The sequence below is a fragment of the Desmodus rotundus genome, chromosome 3, assembly GCF_022682495.2.
Source record: "Desmodus rotundus isolate HL8 chromosome 3, HLdesRot8A.1, whole genome shotgun sequence".
Classification (NCBI taxonomy): Eukaryota; Metazoa; Chordata; class Mammalia; order Chiroptera; family Phyllostomidae; genus Desmodus; species Desmodus rotundus.
In genome coordinates, this window is record NC_071389.1 from 16019545 (window position 1) to 16037849 (window position 18305).

The window sequence follows — 18305 nt, forward strand, 5'->3', positions numbered from 1 at the left end:
TACACAGACCCAAGGTCACAAATGACTTCACGGACACAGAAAGACCCTCAGACAGGCACATACAAACCCACACAGACCCCAGGGCCATGCCTCCACATTAACACACATGTAAGAAATAAGACACATGTCCAGACATGTGGACACAATGTTTCTAAAAGTGATGTGCGCTTCCTATTGCTGAGTAGTACGTGAGATAATTTTCAGTCCTCCATGGATAAACTTACTGTTAAAAATTTAATGGTAATGTATTTATTATATTGTCTATTAAGGAAAAATCACACATCCACATCAAACCCATGATTTTACAAATATTATTCCTTAAGATAAGGATAGAGTAGGAAAAAAGGTGAGTTGATTTAGAGAAAAATATTAAGTAGGTAATGGTTCTAGATGAATGACAAGCCCTGGCTGGTGTGGCTCAGTGGATTGAGCGCCAGCCTGCAAACCAAAGGGTCACTGGTGTGATTCCCAGTCAGGGCACATGCCTGGGTTGTGGGCCAGGTCCCCAGTAGGAGGTGTGCAAGAAGCAACCACACATTGATGTTTCTCTCCCTCTCTCCCTCCCTTCCCCTCTCTAAAAATAAATAAATACAATCCTTAAACAGAAAAGATGAATGACGACATGGTAAAATTGTGACAAAGCACATGAATGCTGAGTTTGGGAAACATGGGAAATACACAGACACACACACCCAGACAAGACATCATGGACACACTCAGCCGGACATGCTACCCACCTGCTTGATGGGGTAGAGGGAACCCACCCTCTGGGTCCCACTGTAGGTCAGCCAGTTGGTGATCTCGCAGCTGCCCACCAGCCACTGGCGGCCCCGGAAGTCAGTGTGTTCACACAGCACCCAGCTGGGCCCAGTAAGTGCCAGAGACACAGAGGGGAAGACAGACAGAGAGGTGGAGAAGGCAAGAATGTCAGAACATTCCCTACCTCCTCTTCTCTCCTGCTGGGACTCTTCTGCCTGGAGTTGGGGTCCCAAGGCGGGAGAGAGAGGCTGGGAAGTGAACTTGGGGTTTGCAGGGCAGAGTTGGTTCCTGAAGAGCCCCTTCCTCCCTGGGCTTGGGTCCAAGCCCTGGGAATCGATGCCCCTCCTCAGCCCACTTCTACCTCCCTCCTGGATGGGAGGAGAGAGGAATAGAAGTGGAGAAGGGAAGAAGCCAGGGGCCCAGCCCGTACTTACGAGCAGCCCCCAGTACCCTGTGCCTCCCCACAACCCACTCACGTGCCCCCCTGGATCCGCACAGATAGCACGTGGTTGTTGAAGCCCTCGGCTTGCAGGCTCCGCACCTCTCCACTGAGCTCAATCTCCTTCCCCTCGAAGCACTCCAGTCCATACAGGAAAATGGAGGGCTCTGAAAAGTTCTGGGGGCCCCGGGGTGTGGAGAAGGGGTGAATCAAAGCCAGCCCTGGTCCCACACTCAGCCCCCCAACTCCCAAATAGGTATTTCAGGCTCCCTTCCTTCCTGAGACCCACCCCACAGGACTCCTGACTCCTGGGCACTGGCAGCTGGATATCCCCCAGAGTCTCAGATACAGCAAGTGCAACTCGGCCCCCATTGCCCCTCAAACCTTCTTTCCAGTAAATGGCACTTCTAAGAAGTACTATTCTTAGAAGTTAGTATTACTACTATTAAAATAATAGTAGTAATACTAACTATACTGTTAATCATAGCAATTCTCACATATTCGGGGTTTTCTACATGCCAGATTCTGTGCTAAGCACGTTACCTGATCTCATTATAACTTCTCAACAACCCTGTAAGGTAGGTGCTGTTATTATCCTTGCTTAGCAGAGGGGAAACTGAGGCTGGAGACGATTAAACCCCTAAAGATGGGCTTTAGAACCCGGTCAATCTGCCTTCACAGTCCAGGGTGTAGTAGTAAAAAATTTAGACTCAGGAGCCAGGCTGCCTCAGGGAGAACCTGGCTCTGCCTGCCAGCAGCCGCCCAGGGTTGCGGTAAGGATTGAAAGCCTTTATTAAAAAGCCAGGAGTACGGTGTGTGTTCAGTAAGTGCTGGCTGTTCTGCTCATGCTGCCACTGCTGGCCCACCCAGCGCTGGTCAGCAAGTCCTACAGACGTTAGCTCTTTAATACGGCCCATGTCTCTCCTCTCCATGTCTTCCCTGGTCCAGGCCGTGCTGACGTACTCCCGCATACTGTGGGAACAACCCCATTGCCTAGCCCCCACCCATTCACTCTCCACACGACATCTTTCTGGGTCACTCCTCTTCTTACAGACCGCGGCCTCAGCAGTCTGACCTTGTCCCCCAGCCCACCCAAGTGCCAGTCCCTCCTGTCCCTGTGCCACTTCTGTATCTGGACACACCACTATGCATAGCAATCTTTATGTCAAGGTGACTGTGGGTTCCTCAAAGGCAGGGCTGTGTCTGCTTTATTTCATTGTCCCCAGAACTTATCTTGGCAGATGCTCAATACATCTCTAGTAAGCTGAACTGGCTTTGAATCCCTGGGGTCAGGGGGACCTGAGCTGGTTGTGAGGAAGACTGGATTCAAGCTCCACCAGCCCACTCAGCAGTGGGAAGAGGCTCAGGACGTCCCAGCAGCACTCCCTGCCTCAGGGATTGCCTGGAACTGGACAGGGGCACTCACCAGGGGTACCTTCTGGAGGGAGCCCAGGACTGTAGAGGCTAGACAGCCCATGGCCGTGAGAGTGGGGAACTCGCCCTCGGAGAGAATGTGCTGGTCACCCTCAAAGTTCTTCTCATCAAACAGGATCCAGCTGGGAAAGGAGAAGGGTGGGGGGACGTGAGTGGATGGGTATTTGAGCCTGCCCTGTCTTCAGCCTGCCCAGGCCCCCTGAGATACAGCAGAGTAGATGCAGACTTGATCATGACCCCCTGATCCAGGAGAGGTCAAGGATGAACAGGCTTGATGAACAAGGATGCAGCAGCCTTAAGAGGTGAGACTTAAGAAAGGACCAATTGAGCCCTGACCAGGTAGCTCAGTGAGTTAGAGCATTGTCCTGACATACTAAGATTGTAGGTTCAATCCTCAGTCAGGGTGCATGGAAGAAGCAACCAATGAATGCATAAATAAGTGGAACAACAAATCAATGTTACTCTCTGTCTCTAAAATCAATTTTTTAAAAAAGGAAAAAAAGGCCCTGGCTGATGTGGCTCAGTGAATTGAGTGCCAGCCCACAAACCAAAAGGTCGTCAGTTGGATTCCCAGTCAGGGCACATGCCTGGATTGTGGGCCAGGTCCCCAGTTGGAGTGTGTGGGAGGCAACCGATTGATGTATTTCTCACACACATCGATGTTTCTCTCCCTCTCTTTCTCCCTCCCTTCCCCTCTCTCTGAAAATAAATAAAATCTTTAAAAAAAAAAAAAAGCCCCTAAGGAGGAAAATTTGGCCATATCAAGCAAAACTCTAAATTATTCAGCAATCCTATTTCTTGGATTCTATCCCAAGGACCCCTCCAAAATCATAAAATAACACAAGCACGCACGACCATTCATTACAGCCCTCTTTGCAATGGCAAAGAGTGGAGGTGGCCCAGATGTCCATCAGTGAGGGACTGGTTGAATACACTAAGAATGTACAGTATAATATAGCAGTAGAAAGGAATAAGGATGACCTCTTAAAGAGATATACAGTTATCTCCAAATTGTTCAGTAAAAAACAAGTGTATTACTGTAATTTATAGTATGCTTCTTTTTAAAAAACTGAAATGTAATTTGCACACCATGAAATTCACTATTTTCACGTACACAGTTTGGCGGTCTTCAGTAGATTCACCAGGTTGTGGCGCACCTCTCTTTGTGTAAGAAAATGAGGAAGGAGGGAAGCAAAATAGATTTGATTTCTACAGTTATACAAACATTTATATGAATATTTATTTAGTTATATTTTCAAAAAGAAGCAATGGATGAATAAACTAAACACTAAAAAACATCACCTGTAGGGGAGGGAGGGGGAAAGGTAGCAGGAACAGAGACAGAAACTAATGTTTTTAGGTCTTAACTTTGGAACTGCATGGACTGAATGTGACTCCCCCAAAATTCATATGTTGAAGACCCCAACCTCCAATAATAGCCTGTGGGAGGTGAATAGGTTTAGATGAGGTCGTGAGGGTAGAGCCCCCATGATGGGATTAGTGTCCTTATAAGAAGAGGAAGAGGCAGGAGCTCTGTTTCCACCATGGGGGGTCACAGCTGGAAGGCAGGAAGAGGGCCCTCACCAGGAAGCTGAATCGGCCAGCACTGCCCAGCCTCCAGAACTGAGAGAAAATAAATTCTTGTTGTTTAAGCCACCCAGGGTATGCTGTTTTGTTATAGCAGCCCAAGCTGACTAGGACAGGAACGCTGTAAATATTTTATGTGATTAAAAAACAGAATTAAATAAAAATGAAAAATACTCCTAAAAATTAAAGTAAATTAAATTAAATAAATAAGCCTAGTTTTATATCGGGTTGGTAACATATCCACAAAGAAAAAACACACATTATTTCAAACGTCTTGAAAACACAATATTTTGAATGATACATACATGCCACATGGGATGTAGGTGAATGTCCCGAGGATGTAAAGAACACAGAGAAACCTTAAACAGCAGTCACTGGTTTTTACTGTTAGTAGCAATATTATTATTATAATTTTAAAACACTTAGCATGCAGATTTTGGTCTCTGAATAGTTATGTCCCACTAAAAGGAGCCAGAGTTCCTTGGGGGAACGGCTGGTTCCAAATGTATGTGTAGGGTTGGGGGCAAAATTATCCTGGAGCATCTTACTTTACCAGAAAAACAAGGAAGTTATTATTTTTTTAAACCAACTATTGGGGTCATATCAGAAGGACCCAGGAGGCTATTTGAAGGGGCTCCCATTGGCCAGAGATGGAACTATTTGAGCACACAGAAGAATAGTGACTCCAATGGACTGAAGCATTTCAAATACATAAAAATCTGTGAGTTCATAACAACACTTAAAAAAACTCTTCAATGGTCAGCTTTGGAGGTTGCTAGAGCACCAATTCAGAAATTATTCTGAAAATTGATCAAGAGAAAGGGGCAAGCATTGATCCTCGGGAAAAATCAAACTGCCTTTTTTCTTTTTGTATAGGTAAACAGATAGTTGAAAAGGGAAATTCTCAGTCCAGCTAATACATGTAGAAAGCATAACAGAGATTAGAAAATCATTATTTTGCAACTTCTAAACAAGCCATGGCTCTAGGCAATTATCAATACACACTGAAACCACTAGGTGAAAGGTAGATGGGAAACCTGATGATGCAGGCATCTGAATGTCTCCGCAAGTGGGACAAGCAGACACAGGCCCCCTGGTGTCAGGCAGCGGAAGTCCACAGTGCCGTGCACGTAGCATTGCCAACCAGACAAAACAAAACACCTTTAATATCATCAATCCTCCAGCTCTAACTACCAGTTCATAGAAAATACGGGGCACAGAAAAACAAGTTAAAAGACAAGACTAGGAAGCAATCAGCCAAATACAGAAGAAGGGAAACTCACAGGGCAAATTATTGGGTTTCTTCAAACAAACAAATGGTGTAAAACAAAATGAAAAAGAGGGGGTGGGGGATGGCTGTTATACACTAGAGACCAAATTGACCAAATGCAATGTGTGGACCTTGTTTGGATCCTGAGAAAGAGAAACCAATTTAAAAAGGCTTTTTTTTTTTTGTCCTAGCCAGGGCAAAAGCATTTTACAGATATGCCAAGGTTGTTGTTGGATCCCCAGTCGGGCACATACAAGAATCAACCAATCAATGTTTCTCTGTCTCTATAAATAAATAAACAAACAAACAAACAAATAAATACTCAATAAAAAATAAAATTAAAATTAAAAGGCTCTTGTTTTTTTGGTTTTTCTCATCTTCTAAAAGGCATTTTTTTTAAACAACCAGAGAAATTGGACATGGCCTGGGTATTAGGTATTATTAATTATTGTTAATTTTATTAGATGTTATAACTTGTAGCTGTAGGTGTGTGGGGAGGGTCTTTTATTATTAGATATACGTGCTTAAGTATTTACCTGTGAAATTTTATGTTGGGCCGGGAATTTTAAATACTCCATTAAAAACTGGCAGAGGGACAGATGAAACAAAATTGGGGTTCTTTATACTATATTATCTACAGGTTTTACATTTCCATCGAAACTTTATTTTGCTTTGCTTTTTTAAAGATTTGATGCTTTGGAACAGAATAGCTCATTTCAATGAAACCAGAGTAAGTAGATCATTTGAAATAAAGACCCTCTTTCTGCAGCTCCAAATTCCAAACTGAGTTAAAATGTTTCAGAGCAGGTTCGCCTGCCCAGAGCTTCCCTCCCCCACATCCTCACCTGCCGCCGTGAACGAGGCAGGACTGGGGCTGGAAAGAAGCGGGCAGAGAGGCCTGGTCATCCTCGAAGGAGATGTGGTCTCCCAGGAAGTCGGGACCCGAGAAAAGCTGAATCTGGGGGCAGAGACGGGAATAGGTAAGAGTGAAGGAGGGCAATGGAGTGAGCCAGAGAAAATGGGGAACAGGGGGAGAGATCTGAAATGAGGGAACAGACATAGGCCTCCACCAGCTCCTTACCTTTGAGACAAAGTGCAGATTGTGCTCCTCGACCTGAAGGGAGAGATCAAAGTTTCAAAACATGAGGAGGGAACCAGCCCCTCACCTTAGCTGCTCGGGCTTTAAAATCTCCGACTCTAGCTGTGGCTCTCCAGTCTCCTGTCATTAGCCCTGCCCCTTCCCAGAGGCCCCGCCTTTGGACCTCACCTGCAGGACTGGCTGAAGCGAGGCGAGGGTGCTGTTGCCAGCTCCCCAGTCGTCGCAGTTGCGGTACACTCCTTTCTCCAGCACATACTGTTCCCCAGAGAAGCCCACCTCCTGGTAGGCCACCCACCTACAGAAAGGGAGAGGCTCGGATCAGGGGGGCGGAGCCGGCACCTCTGCTGGAACCGCCCCAGCCCGCCCCGCTGTCACTCACACGCCGCTGAGCACGTGGATAGCCTGCGTGTGGGTGCGGTGTCCCGCCAGCTCCACGTCCGGCAATGCCTCGCTCACCTCTACGTGGTGCCCCTCGAAGTCCATGGCCTCAAACAGCACCAAGGCCGGATCCGAGAAGTCCTGGGCCCCAGGGACAGTCAGGTCTCTCCCGCCCACCCACTGAAACCCCTGGGAGTAACCAGACCCCAGGAAGGCAGACCACCTGGGGACTTTGGGGTGAGGTGATCAGTGTGGCCTGGAGAAAAGGAGCAGGAGAGAGAGAAGCTAGACCTCAGGGAACGCTTCAGGTGCTCTGGAGAAGAGGGAGATGGAATATAAATTCTTCCCTCAACTAATTGTACTGGGCACGGGGTGGGGGCGGGGGTGGGGGTGGGGGGCATGCCTGTGACCAGAGGCAGAGGAATGGCCCAACTGATGTTGCTTACCGTCCGGATGACCCGTAGAGAGATCAGAGCCTCGTCATAGCCGCCCCAGTGTGACCAGTCAGGGTAATCCCCCTCCTCCAGCAGATACTGGTGGCCTCGGAAGCCTTCCTTCTCATAGCCCACCCAGCTGGGGGAGGGTGGAGGCAGACAAACAGACTCAGTCAGAGAAGGCCCCTAGATGTGTAAGACAGCCGCCCCACCCACGGGCAACCCGGATGATCACTTCCCACCCCCAGAGTGCAGACCAATGGGGTGGATAAGGTAGAAGGAAGGGTCCTGAGTCCTTACCAGCCTCCAAGAACTCGCAGGGACCCCACGGAGGCAAGGTGGGGGCTGTGGCTGTCCTCTGGCTGCTGAAGGTTGTAGATGTCTCGGCTCACTTCCCAGCTTCGGCCCTGAAAGCCTGGGGTCTCATACACTACTGCCTGGGGGAAGGGGTGGTCGGGTTGGTGGGGAGTGATCTGGACCCAAACATACCCAGCCAGTCCAGGATGGCTCTGCCCAGCATCAGCCCACATAGCTAAGCCCTCCCACTCCCTCACTCCGTGCCCTAACTCCTGTGTCTTCTCTGACCTCTGGCCTGTTCCTTACACATAACAGCCAGTTCCCAGTGAGCCCATCAGATTCCACCTTCCAAGACCCAGCTGCTGGTTCCCAGGACCTTCCTCTCCTATATTCCAGTCCAGGCCATGATACCCACACACATACACAAAACCCACCCGGAGGTCCTTTTTGACCCGGAAGCTCAGACTCTTACCTTGGGCTCCCCTGGCTTCTCCACTCTTGGGCAGCCCTGCAGAGGAGACAGAGCTGAGACGCCAGCCCAGAGGTGGGGGGAGGCAGATGGGGCTTGTGACCTAGGATTTATTTGATCCTGAAACCCCTAAAAATGGCCAACCCCATGTTCTCCCTATACCCCACCTCTTGGGTAATCCCACCTCTCCTCCAGTCCCATTCTCTGTAGGATCTCCCAGGCCCTGCCTCTTCCCCCAGACTGTAGGACAAGGCTACTTGGAACCACCTACTCCTTACCAATTTCATGGGCTTCAGGGAGCCCACACTGGGGTCTGATCTACCCCAGGCCTCAGAGTTGGGGTACTCTCCAGGTTCCAGGATGCAGGGAGTTCCTTCAAAGAAGGGTTTGGGGTACAGCAGCCACCTGGGGGAGGCAGAGAGGTAACTTCACCCCAAACACCTGGGGACACAGATTGGTGGATGGGAGGGAAGGCTTAGAGAGGAGAAGGAGGTCTTGGGGGAGAGGCCTCTGTCAAGGGGACTCTGGAGGATATTTCAGGCCCCCATAATCTTGGGCAGTAGCTACTCCATCAGTGTCCCTTCCTCTGGCCTGGCCTCTAGTTTCACACAGCAGCTGGAGAGTTCTTTCTAGTACACAGACCTGCTTAAAAATCCCCAGTAACTTCCTGTTAGCCTGACAATACAGTTCAGCTACACAATAAGAAGCCCTTGAGTCTGTCCCCCTGCCTTCCTCCTAGGCCTCGCATCTCCCCATTTGCTGCTTTCTCTGAACAGACTGGGATTTCAAAGCTTAGATCTCTCACCTCTGGACCTTTGCAGGTGCTGTTCCCTTTGCCGGATATACTCTTTCCCCCATTCATTCAATTAACAAACATTTAGGGGCATCTACCCAATGCCAGGCCCTGCTTTAGGCATCAGGGATACAGTAGTGAACTAAGTATATACAATCCCTGTCCTCAAGGAGCTGAGATTCTTCTGGGGCCAACTCCTCCCAGCTGAGGCATCTCCTCCTCCTGGAAGGCCTCTGTGACCTCAGGCTGGTTTGGTGCTTTTCTGTACTCCCACAGCTCTGTGCTCCCCCATCCCGGAACCCTGAGTTGCCACTGTCTGCTTACTTTCCCTGTCCCCACCAGTAGACTGAGCACTTCTTGATGACTAGACTGTATCCTGTCACCTACATGTCCCCAGCACCCAGCACAGTGTTAAATGAAGGGATTCCAGAACAGCCCAGACTCACAGTCCTGCAGAGACAGTGGCAGATGCCACCTGCATGGGCCTCTTTAGGCTCTGGGGGTCCTGCAAGGACCTGGTTAGCTTCACTTGCTCCCCTTTGAGGCCCTTCTCAGAGTACAGGCTGATTTCTGGGGTGATGTAGTCCTGAAGGAGAAGGGTGGAAAAATGAAGTGTAAAACAGCACCCTTCAGAGACTACCCACACCCACACCTGCTTCCCCAAGTCTGCCCAGCTGGGGCTCCAGGAGTCTTTGGGGAAACCTTTGTGACTGTCTCCCCAGAAGCCAGGAGGATGACTGGGGTGTACTCTTAAGGTCAGCTAGACAGTTCCAACACCAAAGTCCTTGCTGGTCCCACCCTGAACCATCAGGATCTGAGACCAAAGTTCTAACCAGAAGCCTGCCAAGTGCCATGTCCTTTGCCTTGCCTCTGGGTAGCCGGACTTCCAGCATGCTGGAAGGACAAGTGGGATGGACAGCTGCTTCCTGAGCTCTAACTTCAACTATTCCTTTAAGTATAATTCCTGCCTCTGTCCCGACTGGTTCCACCTGCACCTCATCCCAGGAAGCAGCAGGTCCTCTCTGCACTCTGGGCATTTCTTCCTCATCAGAACCATTTTCACTGACTCCCTCCTTCACCACATGTTTAAGAAGCATCCACAGATTGCAAGGCACTTTGCTAAGGGCATCTTACCCCATCTCACTTGGTCCTGTCAGTGGGAGTTATCACTCCATTCTCAGACTAGCAAAGAGGCTCAGTGAAGTTAAGCGGGCTGCCCAAGGGCACACAGCCTGTAAGCAGCAGGGCCAAGAACAGAGCAGTTTCGTTTTTGTTCCTCCGGCACTACCCATGTGCCTGGAACATCCTAAGTGTCCAATCGGTACTGAATTAATCAAATGAATCCAGGTCCACCTGACCTCAAAGCCCTTGTTTTTCTCTTGTACCTCGTTAGCTTCCTCACCACGATGAGAAGATCACAATAAATTGTCTACAGATGTTTGTGTGTTTCTGGAGAGTCTTTGAAACTGTGCCCCCTTTGCATGGTTGGTCCACTGCCCTAGTTAAGAATCATCAGCCCACCTCCTCTCTTACCAGGAGGATGGCGACAGCTCTGGACTGAGTTATTCCTCCTCTCGTTAATAACAAAAACACAAAACAAAAAAACGAAACGCCTGACTGGCCCTGCTTTCTCCTCTGGCTCTCCCTAGTGGCCAAGATGGTTTTGCCAAGTTTAATTTTGGTAGTTTGTAAATTGGTATTATAAAAACAGTGCTTTTCCCCCCACTTTACAGATACAAAACTATAATATTGACTATGCCTTTTCTAACCACACATCCCGCCCTCAAAATTCAAGAGTGCTCCTGAGCTGGACATCACAGTCCCTCCTGGGCTTCCTGCCTCTGGGTTCCCATCCAGTCTCTTCTCCTCCTGGCAGCCAAAGGGGTGTTTATAAATCCCTAATCTTATAATATGGCATTTCTGCTTCAAACCCCATCCCGAGACCCTAGCTTGACCCTGAGTTCAGCAGGGCAGAGAGCAGGTCTCCCCCAGCCCCATTGCCTGGCGTGGTAGCTGGCGCACAGCAAACATTATCAAGCACCCTTGAGCCAATGAAAGAACAAATATCAAGGCCCCCGGGGTCTTAGTGTGGGCCTAAGAGCCTGGGCCCTGGCGATGGGGAAGCACCCAAATCCACCCCCACCTGTTTCTGCGATTCTAATGAAATCTTTCTCCAGAGCCAGCTCAAACTTCCCCAGGCTGCTTTCCCAAGCTGGGGATTGGCCTCTGCCTGGCCCCGCCTCCTCAAACCAAGAGGAGCACTCTCCAGCTGGCTCCCGGGTCAGGAATCTATAGGTGAGTCTGTAATAACCTGAGCCCTTCTGTCCCCTACTCAGTGTGATCTATCCCAGGGATTCCAACTCGAGGAGCCTGAGGCTTTCTTCCTCCTCAGGGCCTAGGGCCCAGGGTAGACAGGGCAACATTCAGCCCCCAACCTCAGCCCACTCACCCGGACAACCCTCCTCAGGGACCCGATGCTTTTGGGACTCCACACTGTCCCCGAGGCTCTGAGTTCCACATCTCCTTCAGGCAGGACCAGCTTCTGGCCCTGGAACTCTGGCTCTTCATATAGCACCCAGCTGTGGGCACAGAGAACCAGGGTCACTGAGTGGGAGAGGACGTACCCACAAGGCAGGGTTTCTGGATAGCTGAGAGGGTTTTGGCCAGGTTGGCCCAAGCACTTCTCGCTGCACTTGCTGCCCCCACTGCCCCAGGTTCAGGGGCAGGCCCTGGCTCCTCAGGCACTGTGCACTCACCAGCCTCGAAGCACCCTTATGGAGGCCACCTGGGTCCAGCCGGAGGCATCAGCAATGTCTTCCAAAACCTCTCTGCTGCTGCCTTGGCAGCCGGGCTCTGAGAAAAGGATCACCTGGAGAGGACACAAAAGAAGGGGTTCTCAGGCTCTGCTCAAGATTCCACCTCCTGTGGCCTTCTCCCATACACTTGCCCCGCACCCACCTACCTTTCCTGGCCTGGTGTTCAGTTTGCCCTGAGTCTTCAATGCTGGGCTCTGGAATGGAGGCAGTGAGTGGTAAGAAGTCTTATGGGGTTGTCTTCTTACTGCCTCCCACAGTAAGGGAGGCTCCTGCTATTCCAAGCATCCCACATCCTCCATATTAGTCTCTATCCCCACAGAGCATACACCACACTTGTCCCCAACCCCCCCTGTCCCAGGAGCCGTGTCCCTATTACTCCCCTTCCCCAGCTCCCAAGAGATTGGAGCCACTAAGCCCTTGGGAATCCACCGTGCAAACATCTTCCTGTTTGGACAGGAAGACTGAGGCCCAGAGAGATGTAGCTTGCTCAGGGTCACACTGAGCCATACCTCAGGCCCAAACATAAGGCCCACACCTCTGCCTCTGAAGATTCTGCCTCCTAGTACCATGGTCCTCATAGCACCTAAACCCTGGTGAGGCCGGGCACCCTCCCTTGCCCAGCCAAGGCCTCACTCACCCAGCCCTCAGGGGGCCCAGCACATTCAGGCTTCTCTGTCGGCAACCTTTCGCTGCAGAGCAGGGGCAGCTGTCCTGGCACCTTTCTGAGCCCTGGTGCCCCATGGGGAGGCAGAGCAGATAGTTTTGTGCCCAGTGACCCCAAGGTGAGGACCTCCTTGGTGGCAGGCACCAGACCACCAAAGAAAAGACTGCCTCCAAGACGGGAAGTAGGCCTCGTGGCCGTCTGCCACTCTGACCCCAGCTCTGAGCGCTTGGCATCTGTGACATGCTTCTTCATCATCTCCAGAGGAGAAGACGAGGTCTGGGGGGGCCTGGTGGGCCTGGTGGGGCTGGAGTCCCAGGAGGGGCTGGGCCCAGCCTTCTCCTGCCTGCGCTGGAGCTTCTCATCATCACTCAGGTAGGGGTTCTCTGGTTCCTCCTCCTCTTCCTCCTCTTCCTCCTTTTCTTCCTTTTCTTCCAGGGCGGGCACCTCCTGGAGGCCGGGTCCCAGCACCCCTGGCCTGGGATGGTCCTCCTCGATAGCGGGCAGCGTGGCATACATGGCCAGGTAAGAGGAGCGGGGCGCTCGTGGCAGCCGGTGAGTGCGGAGGATCTCAGGGGACTCCATGCTCCGCAGGGTGTCCAGGAAAATCTCCAGGTCGGCGTCCAGGGCCACCTCCTCCTCCTCCTCCCTCAAAGACTCCAGGAGCGTCTTGTCTTCGATGGAGTCAGGGACAAGCTGTGACTCTGGGCCGGCCCCTGCTCCCATTGGCTCTGGGGCCGGGGGCCCTGCTGGGCTAGGGGGCACCTTGCCCCCTGAGGAGGAGGGAGCAGGGAGAACAGCAGGGCCCTGGACAACCTCCTTTTGGGTGGGAGATGAGATGGGGCTCCCTTCAGAGCCCTGGACAACCTCATCCTTGTGGGGGGGTGGGATGGCAGGAGCAATCAGGCCTTGAACAGATCCCTCCTTGGTGAGGGAAGGGACAAGGCTGCTCTCAATACCCTGGACAACATTATTTTGGGCACTAGGCCTGCCTTCTGGGTCCTGGACAACCTCGGTTGGTTTGGGGGATGAAGCAGCAGAAGCACCGGGACCCTGCACAACCCCTTTATGGGTGGGAGCTGTGTCAGCAGGAATATCGGGGACCTGCACTATCTCTTTCTGGGTAAAGGAGAAGATAGGGACATTTTCAGAGTCCTGAACAACCTTACTCCTTGGGGAAGATGGAGCAGACAGATTTCCTGGGCTGGGGGTACTCTTCCTTCTTACAGGGGATGGAGGTTGTCCAGGAACAGTAGCAGCCTCACTCCTCACCATGGGAATGACGGTGGCAGCAGGGGGACCTGTGATCCCCTCCTTTTTCACAGAGGGCAGGGCCTGGGGTCCCTGGGGGTCAAGAGTGAGCTGGATCCTGGGGTAAGAGGGCACCATAGGCTGCTCGGGAGTGTGGGGTAGGCCTAGGGAAGGGGTGTGGGTCTGGAGTCTGGGAGAAGAGGGTACTAGTGCGTGGCCCTGAGAGGTGTGGAGAGGGAGCTGGGTAGGGTTAGAGGCTCCCTGCACCCTTGGGACCTCATGGGCCCTGGTATCCTGAGCTCGGTCCTGGTCTTGGTCTGGGTGGGCTGCAGGGACCTCTTGGTTTTGAGGTGGGTGAGCACCCTCTGGAATACCTACAGGGGCTGGGGCAGATCTGTCTTTTGGCTCTGTTGTCCCCATCTCAGGGAGCTGTCCCAGGGCTGTGTCCACTGTGCTGCTCAGATCTGGACTCCTTGGCACCAGAGCCACGGGCCTGGGAAGGCTGCTGACCGGTGGGTTTTGCTCAGCAGGCACAATACTACTTAGCAGCTCCAGGGCCTGACTGCGGCTGGGCAAGCCCTCAGCCCTGGGACTCACCACCACCGCCCGGACAGCACTGCGGCCCCTATACAGTGCTGGCTCCAAGGTCACAGAGCTTCTCACCCGTTGGTCCACGTGCCCTCCTACCACCACAGTGGTCCGCACAGTGCGTGTCACCCGCCGTTTCTCAAGGCTCATACCTGGGTAGGGGCTTGGCTCACGGGGCCCAAGCAGGGGCACCAAGAGCTCAGTCCTTGCTATGGCTCCCAGGCTTGGCAGCTCAGTCCTAGGGTCTTGGGAGTTGCCATCACTCTGGTCCACAGCCTCTTTCAGCCTCCCCACCAGCCTTTTCTCCTTGGCAGGTGGTGTGTACTTTTTGGAAAAGATGGGCCCATGGCTCTGGAAGCTCTTGGAGTCAGCCCCAATGCAGAGGCCATGTTGAGTCACAGCCTCTTCTCCCCCCGAAGCAAAACCATTGACTTCCTCTCCATGGTGACCGCGCTCAAACATCTCCTCCTGAGGGGCTTTCACGTGGGCCTCTGACACCAAGGACACCTTGTGAAAACGATGTCTGCTCTCCTTCTGGGCAGGGGGCCGCTGCTGCCATGTCAGTCTGGCACTCACCACCCGGGCCTCCGTCCGAGCTGGGGACCCGCCTGCCTCCTCCATGTTGGGCTCCAGCAGCCCGTCCTGAAGAGTATTGGGCTCACTCTGGCCCAGCTCCCTGCAGAGATGCCAGGAAAGAGGGGAACAGGGTCAGGAGAGGTGACGGTGGCCCTCTGTAGTACAGAATAACTACTTCTGCCAAAGTCAGGTGGGTCACCTCTGGCAAGTCATTTGATCTTTGGGGCCTTTGTTTCTTTATCTGTAAAATGGGCATGATACTCCCCGCCCTCTCCCCACTCTCAGGTGATCCCCTATGCCAGGGACCTTCAAGGGGTAAAGCTGTGGCCTAAGCCCGGAAGAAGAGGGGAGGGATAGAGCGAAAAGGATATAGGATCTGATGCACTGGTCTATGGGTGGGGCTGGGACTCTGCCTGAGGAGTCCCCCAAGAGCCCCAAACTGGAAAACCAGAGAGCTGGAAACTAGGCAACTGTTCGGACCCTGTTCCTGACCTTATAAGGGAAGGGAGGGAGAGGCTGGCCTTGGCTTCAAGCAGAGCTGGGTTCCCCTGGCGCTGCCACTCACTAGCTAGATAACCTTGGGCAGGCTACTTTTCCCCCTCAAGTTTCAGGGTTCCAAGCCACAAAACTGTAATAATAAGAGTGTGTGCTTCATAGGGTTATTGTCAGGATGCAATAAGAGAGAAAGAACAAAAACTCGCCTTGTAAACTAAAATGCGGGCTCATAAACTCCGCTTTGTCACCTTGGAGAATTGTGACCGAATACTAGCAGGTGGGGACACGTGCGTGCTAGCACCGGCATGTGGTGTGACTGATGGAGCACGTCTGGGTGCATCTGCGGGTCTTCACGAAGCTTCTCGGGACCCAGCACTTTGGACTTAAATGCACTTTCCCTCAATTTTCTCCTCTATGATCATTTCCCCTATTGTACACACCAAGAAACCCAGAGTCAGGGAAGAGGAGTGGCTGGCTCGGGGTGATGCTCCTGCCAAATTCGAAGATGGGGACTGAAGTCCTATCTGAATCCATCTCCAGGCATCTTCGCTCCTACTCTGAAGATGAAGGCTCTGATCACATCTAGATAGTCCAATGGTCCTCTCCAGCAGAGCACATCTTACCTTCACTCTTTTCAGGGGCGGGGCCAGGGTCTTACTGCTTTTCTGACCCTCTTTGATCTCTCTGGGTCTCCATTACCTCCTTTATTAATTGGGGGATAATAATACCAGTTGTCTGAGAAGAACTCTAAGCTCCCTAGAAATTCCCTGGTGAATCCGTTTTCACAGTAACAACAATGCTAGCCATTTGTCAAGGGCTCACTTCGTGCCAAACACCTTGCTTTCTGTTGTCCTTTGTGTTAATGGTCCTATGGAACCCTCAAAAGCATCTCATGCATTTGATAGCTCATAAAGAATAAATTATTAATAAATTATGAACAAACATTCCCATTTTGCAGATGAGGGGAAAAGGGGCTCAGAGAGGTTAAGAAACTTGCCCAGAGTCACACAGTATCAGAGGCAAGACTTGAACCCCAACCCTAAGTGCTTAACCACGATAGCAAACTCCTCAATTACCTGGTAACTGAGACTCAGGTTTGCTTGTATTATTTTATTTTATTTTTTATTTTATTGCATTTTTAGAGAGAGGGGAAGGGAGGGAGGAAGAGAGGGAGAGAAGCATCGATGTGAGAGACATCAGTCAGTTGGTTGCCCCTTGCATACCCCTCAACCAGAGACGCACCCACGACCCAGTCACGTGCCCTGACCAGGAATCAAACCAGCGACCCTTTGCTTTGCTGGACAGTGCCCAACCAACTGAACCAAACCAGTCAAGGCTTGGAGGTTTGCTTTTAAAGGGGGTCACAGCAGTCCTGGAGAGGCCATGCAACCCCCACTCTGACTTCAAGTCACACTGACCAGGGCAACCCTATTCTTCCGCCCCAAGGACCCATGAAGTCAACCTGTTCATCCCCGGCCTCAGACCTAGCCTGTCTTCAGGTCTGCCCCGCCTTCCCATGAGGCAGACCCAGACCAGTCTGAAGGAAGATAAGACCAGAAATGGACACAGTACCCCAATTTCCCTCCCCTATCTCTGTTTTCCTCTCTCCTAAGCTGGTGAAGCCCAGAACTTTGACCCTGCCTGGTGGCCCCAGCAGTGACTCAGGTTTTATGAGGGCCAGAGATGAAAGGGACTGAGGCCTAGGGAAGCCTGACCTGACTCGGAGACCACTGGTGACTATAACAGCATATGTCCTGGCCCGGGGCAGGGTTTGAGTGCCCCCAGGAAAGCCTTGTGTGTGGGGAGGGTGGCAGGCTAAGAAGGAGCCCCAATCCTTTTCCAAAGCCAGAACTCCTGAGATCAGGACACCATCAGACACCTGAAGCCCTGGATACATAGCCCTTCACTAAGCATCTGAGCCTCCTCCTTGTCCTCACTGAGGAGCCCCCTTTCTTCCAACAGAACCCCCATCCTCCTTGTTGGGATTTCCCCTACATCAGCTTCACCCCCTTGCTGAGCCCCCCTGAGTCTCTTCTTCATTTCTGAATAACAATAATAACAACTATCATTTGCTGAGATTCCCTGTCCCTAATGGCATTAATATTAAGGGACAAAGCCTGGGTTCTAAGTCATTCCTTCCTTCCTTCATTCATTCAATGTTAATTGTGTGAGGTGATGCTCTAGTTTCTGGTTAGGGTCATCCAAAGCCAACTTTCCCATGAAGGTGGTATCCTAGGAGTCCAGGGGTCAAAGAATTAGACATAAAAACAGAAGCAGTATTTAGAAGGCCCCATAGGCTTTGGCAAAGCGACCGGAAAGCAGCTTCAGAGGAAGCCATTGATAATCAAATTAGCCATTGTCAGAAGCAATGCCTCTCTCAACCCAACCCAACTCTTGGACAACACCCCTGATAGTCATTCATTCCTCAAGCATGTGGTCATTTGCTTCTGCTTGTGTACCTCTAGGGACAGGGAGGTCATCATTTGACAGTTGACCTGACTGATCCCTGGACAGTCATGGCTGCTAGAATGTTCTTCAAACTATCCTGGAACTTGGCTGTCGATAGCTCCCCCTTTTTGTCCTTGCTCTGAAGATATCCCCTGATGACACAGGGTGCCTTTCATAGGCCTGGAAAAGTGCCCAGTCCCAGAACCCTCCCAGGGCCCCATATCAGAAGTGGATTTGTTGGCAGGGTAACCTGTGACCTCCAAACAAGGTGTGTGGAAGGGAGAGGCTGAGGAAGGGGCGGGGGGAGTGTGGGAAAGAGCCTTTCTAACCCAACAAGTCCTGGATTCTCCTCGCTTACCTGTGAGTCACCCCCAGACTAAGCCAAACCAGTCTATAGGTCCACACGCCTGCAAACACATGCTGTGTCACCCTGGCACGCACTGACACCAGCACAGACACCAGCACAGACCCACCCGGTAGTACATGCACAAAAACATACGCAGATCACTAT

At 51.5% G+C, this 18305-nt stretch overlaps 1 protein-coding gene across 2 annotated transcripts in view; it reads right to left on the reverse strand.

Annotated features, from left to right (window-relative positions):
- Positions 1-18305, reverse strand: part of CRYBG2 (crystallin beta-gamma domain containing 2) — a 28147-nt gene that overhangs the window by 3565 nt on the left and 6277 nt on the right. The window contains exons 4-19 of one of the 2 annotated variants that reach the window (XM_045190829.3): positions 12413-14951; positions 11922-11969; positions 11716-11828; positions 11409-11538; positions 9406-9545; positions 8445-8571; positions 8170-8205; positions 7701-7837; positions 7413-7539; positions 6968-7107; positions 6757-6883; positions 6571-6603; positions 6335-6447; positions 2625-2754; positions 1236-1375; positions 738-861 (exon numbers count right to left, since the gene is read on the reverse strand). In XM_045190829.3, the coding sequence (XP_045046764.2) occupies positions 738-861; positions 1236-1375; positions 2625-2754; positions 6335-6447; positions 6571-6603; positions 6757-6883; positions 6968-7107; positions 7413-7539; positions 7701-7837; positions 8170-8205; positions 8445-8571; positions 9406-9545; positions 11409-11538; positions 11716-11828; positions 11922-11969; positions 12413-14951 (4204 nt within the window). Of the gene's footprint in view, positions 1-737; positions 862-1235; positions 1376-2624; positions 2755-6334; positions 6448-6570; positions 6604-6756; positions 6884-6967; positions 7108-7412; positions 7540-7700; positions 7838-8169; positions 8206-8444; positions 8572-9405; positions 9546-11408; positions 11539-11715; positions 11829-11921; positions 11970-12412; positions 14952-18305 lie in introns of those variants that run through there. The other variant, XR_008426462.1, reaches the window with a different exon arrangement.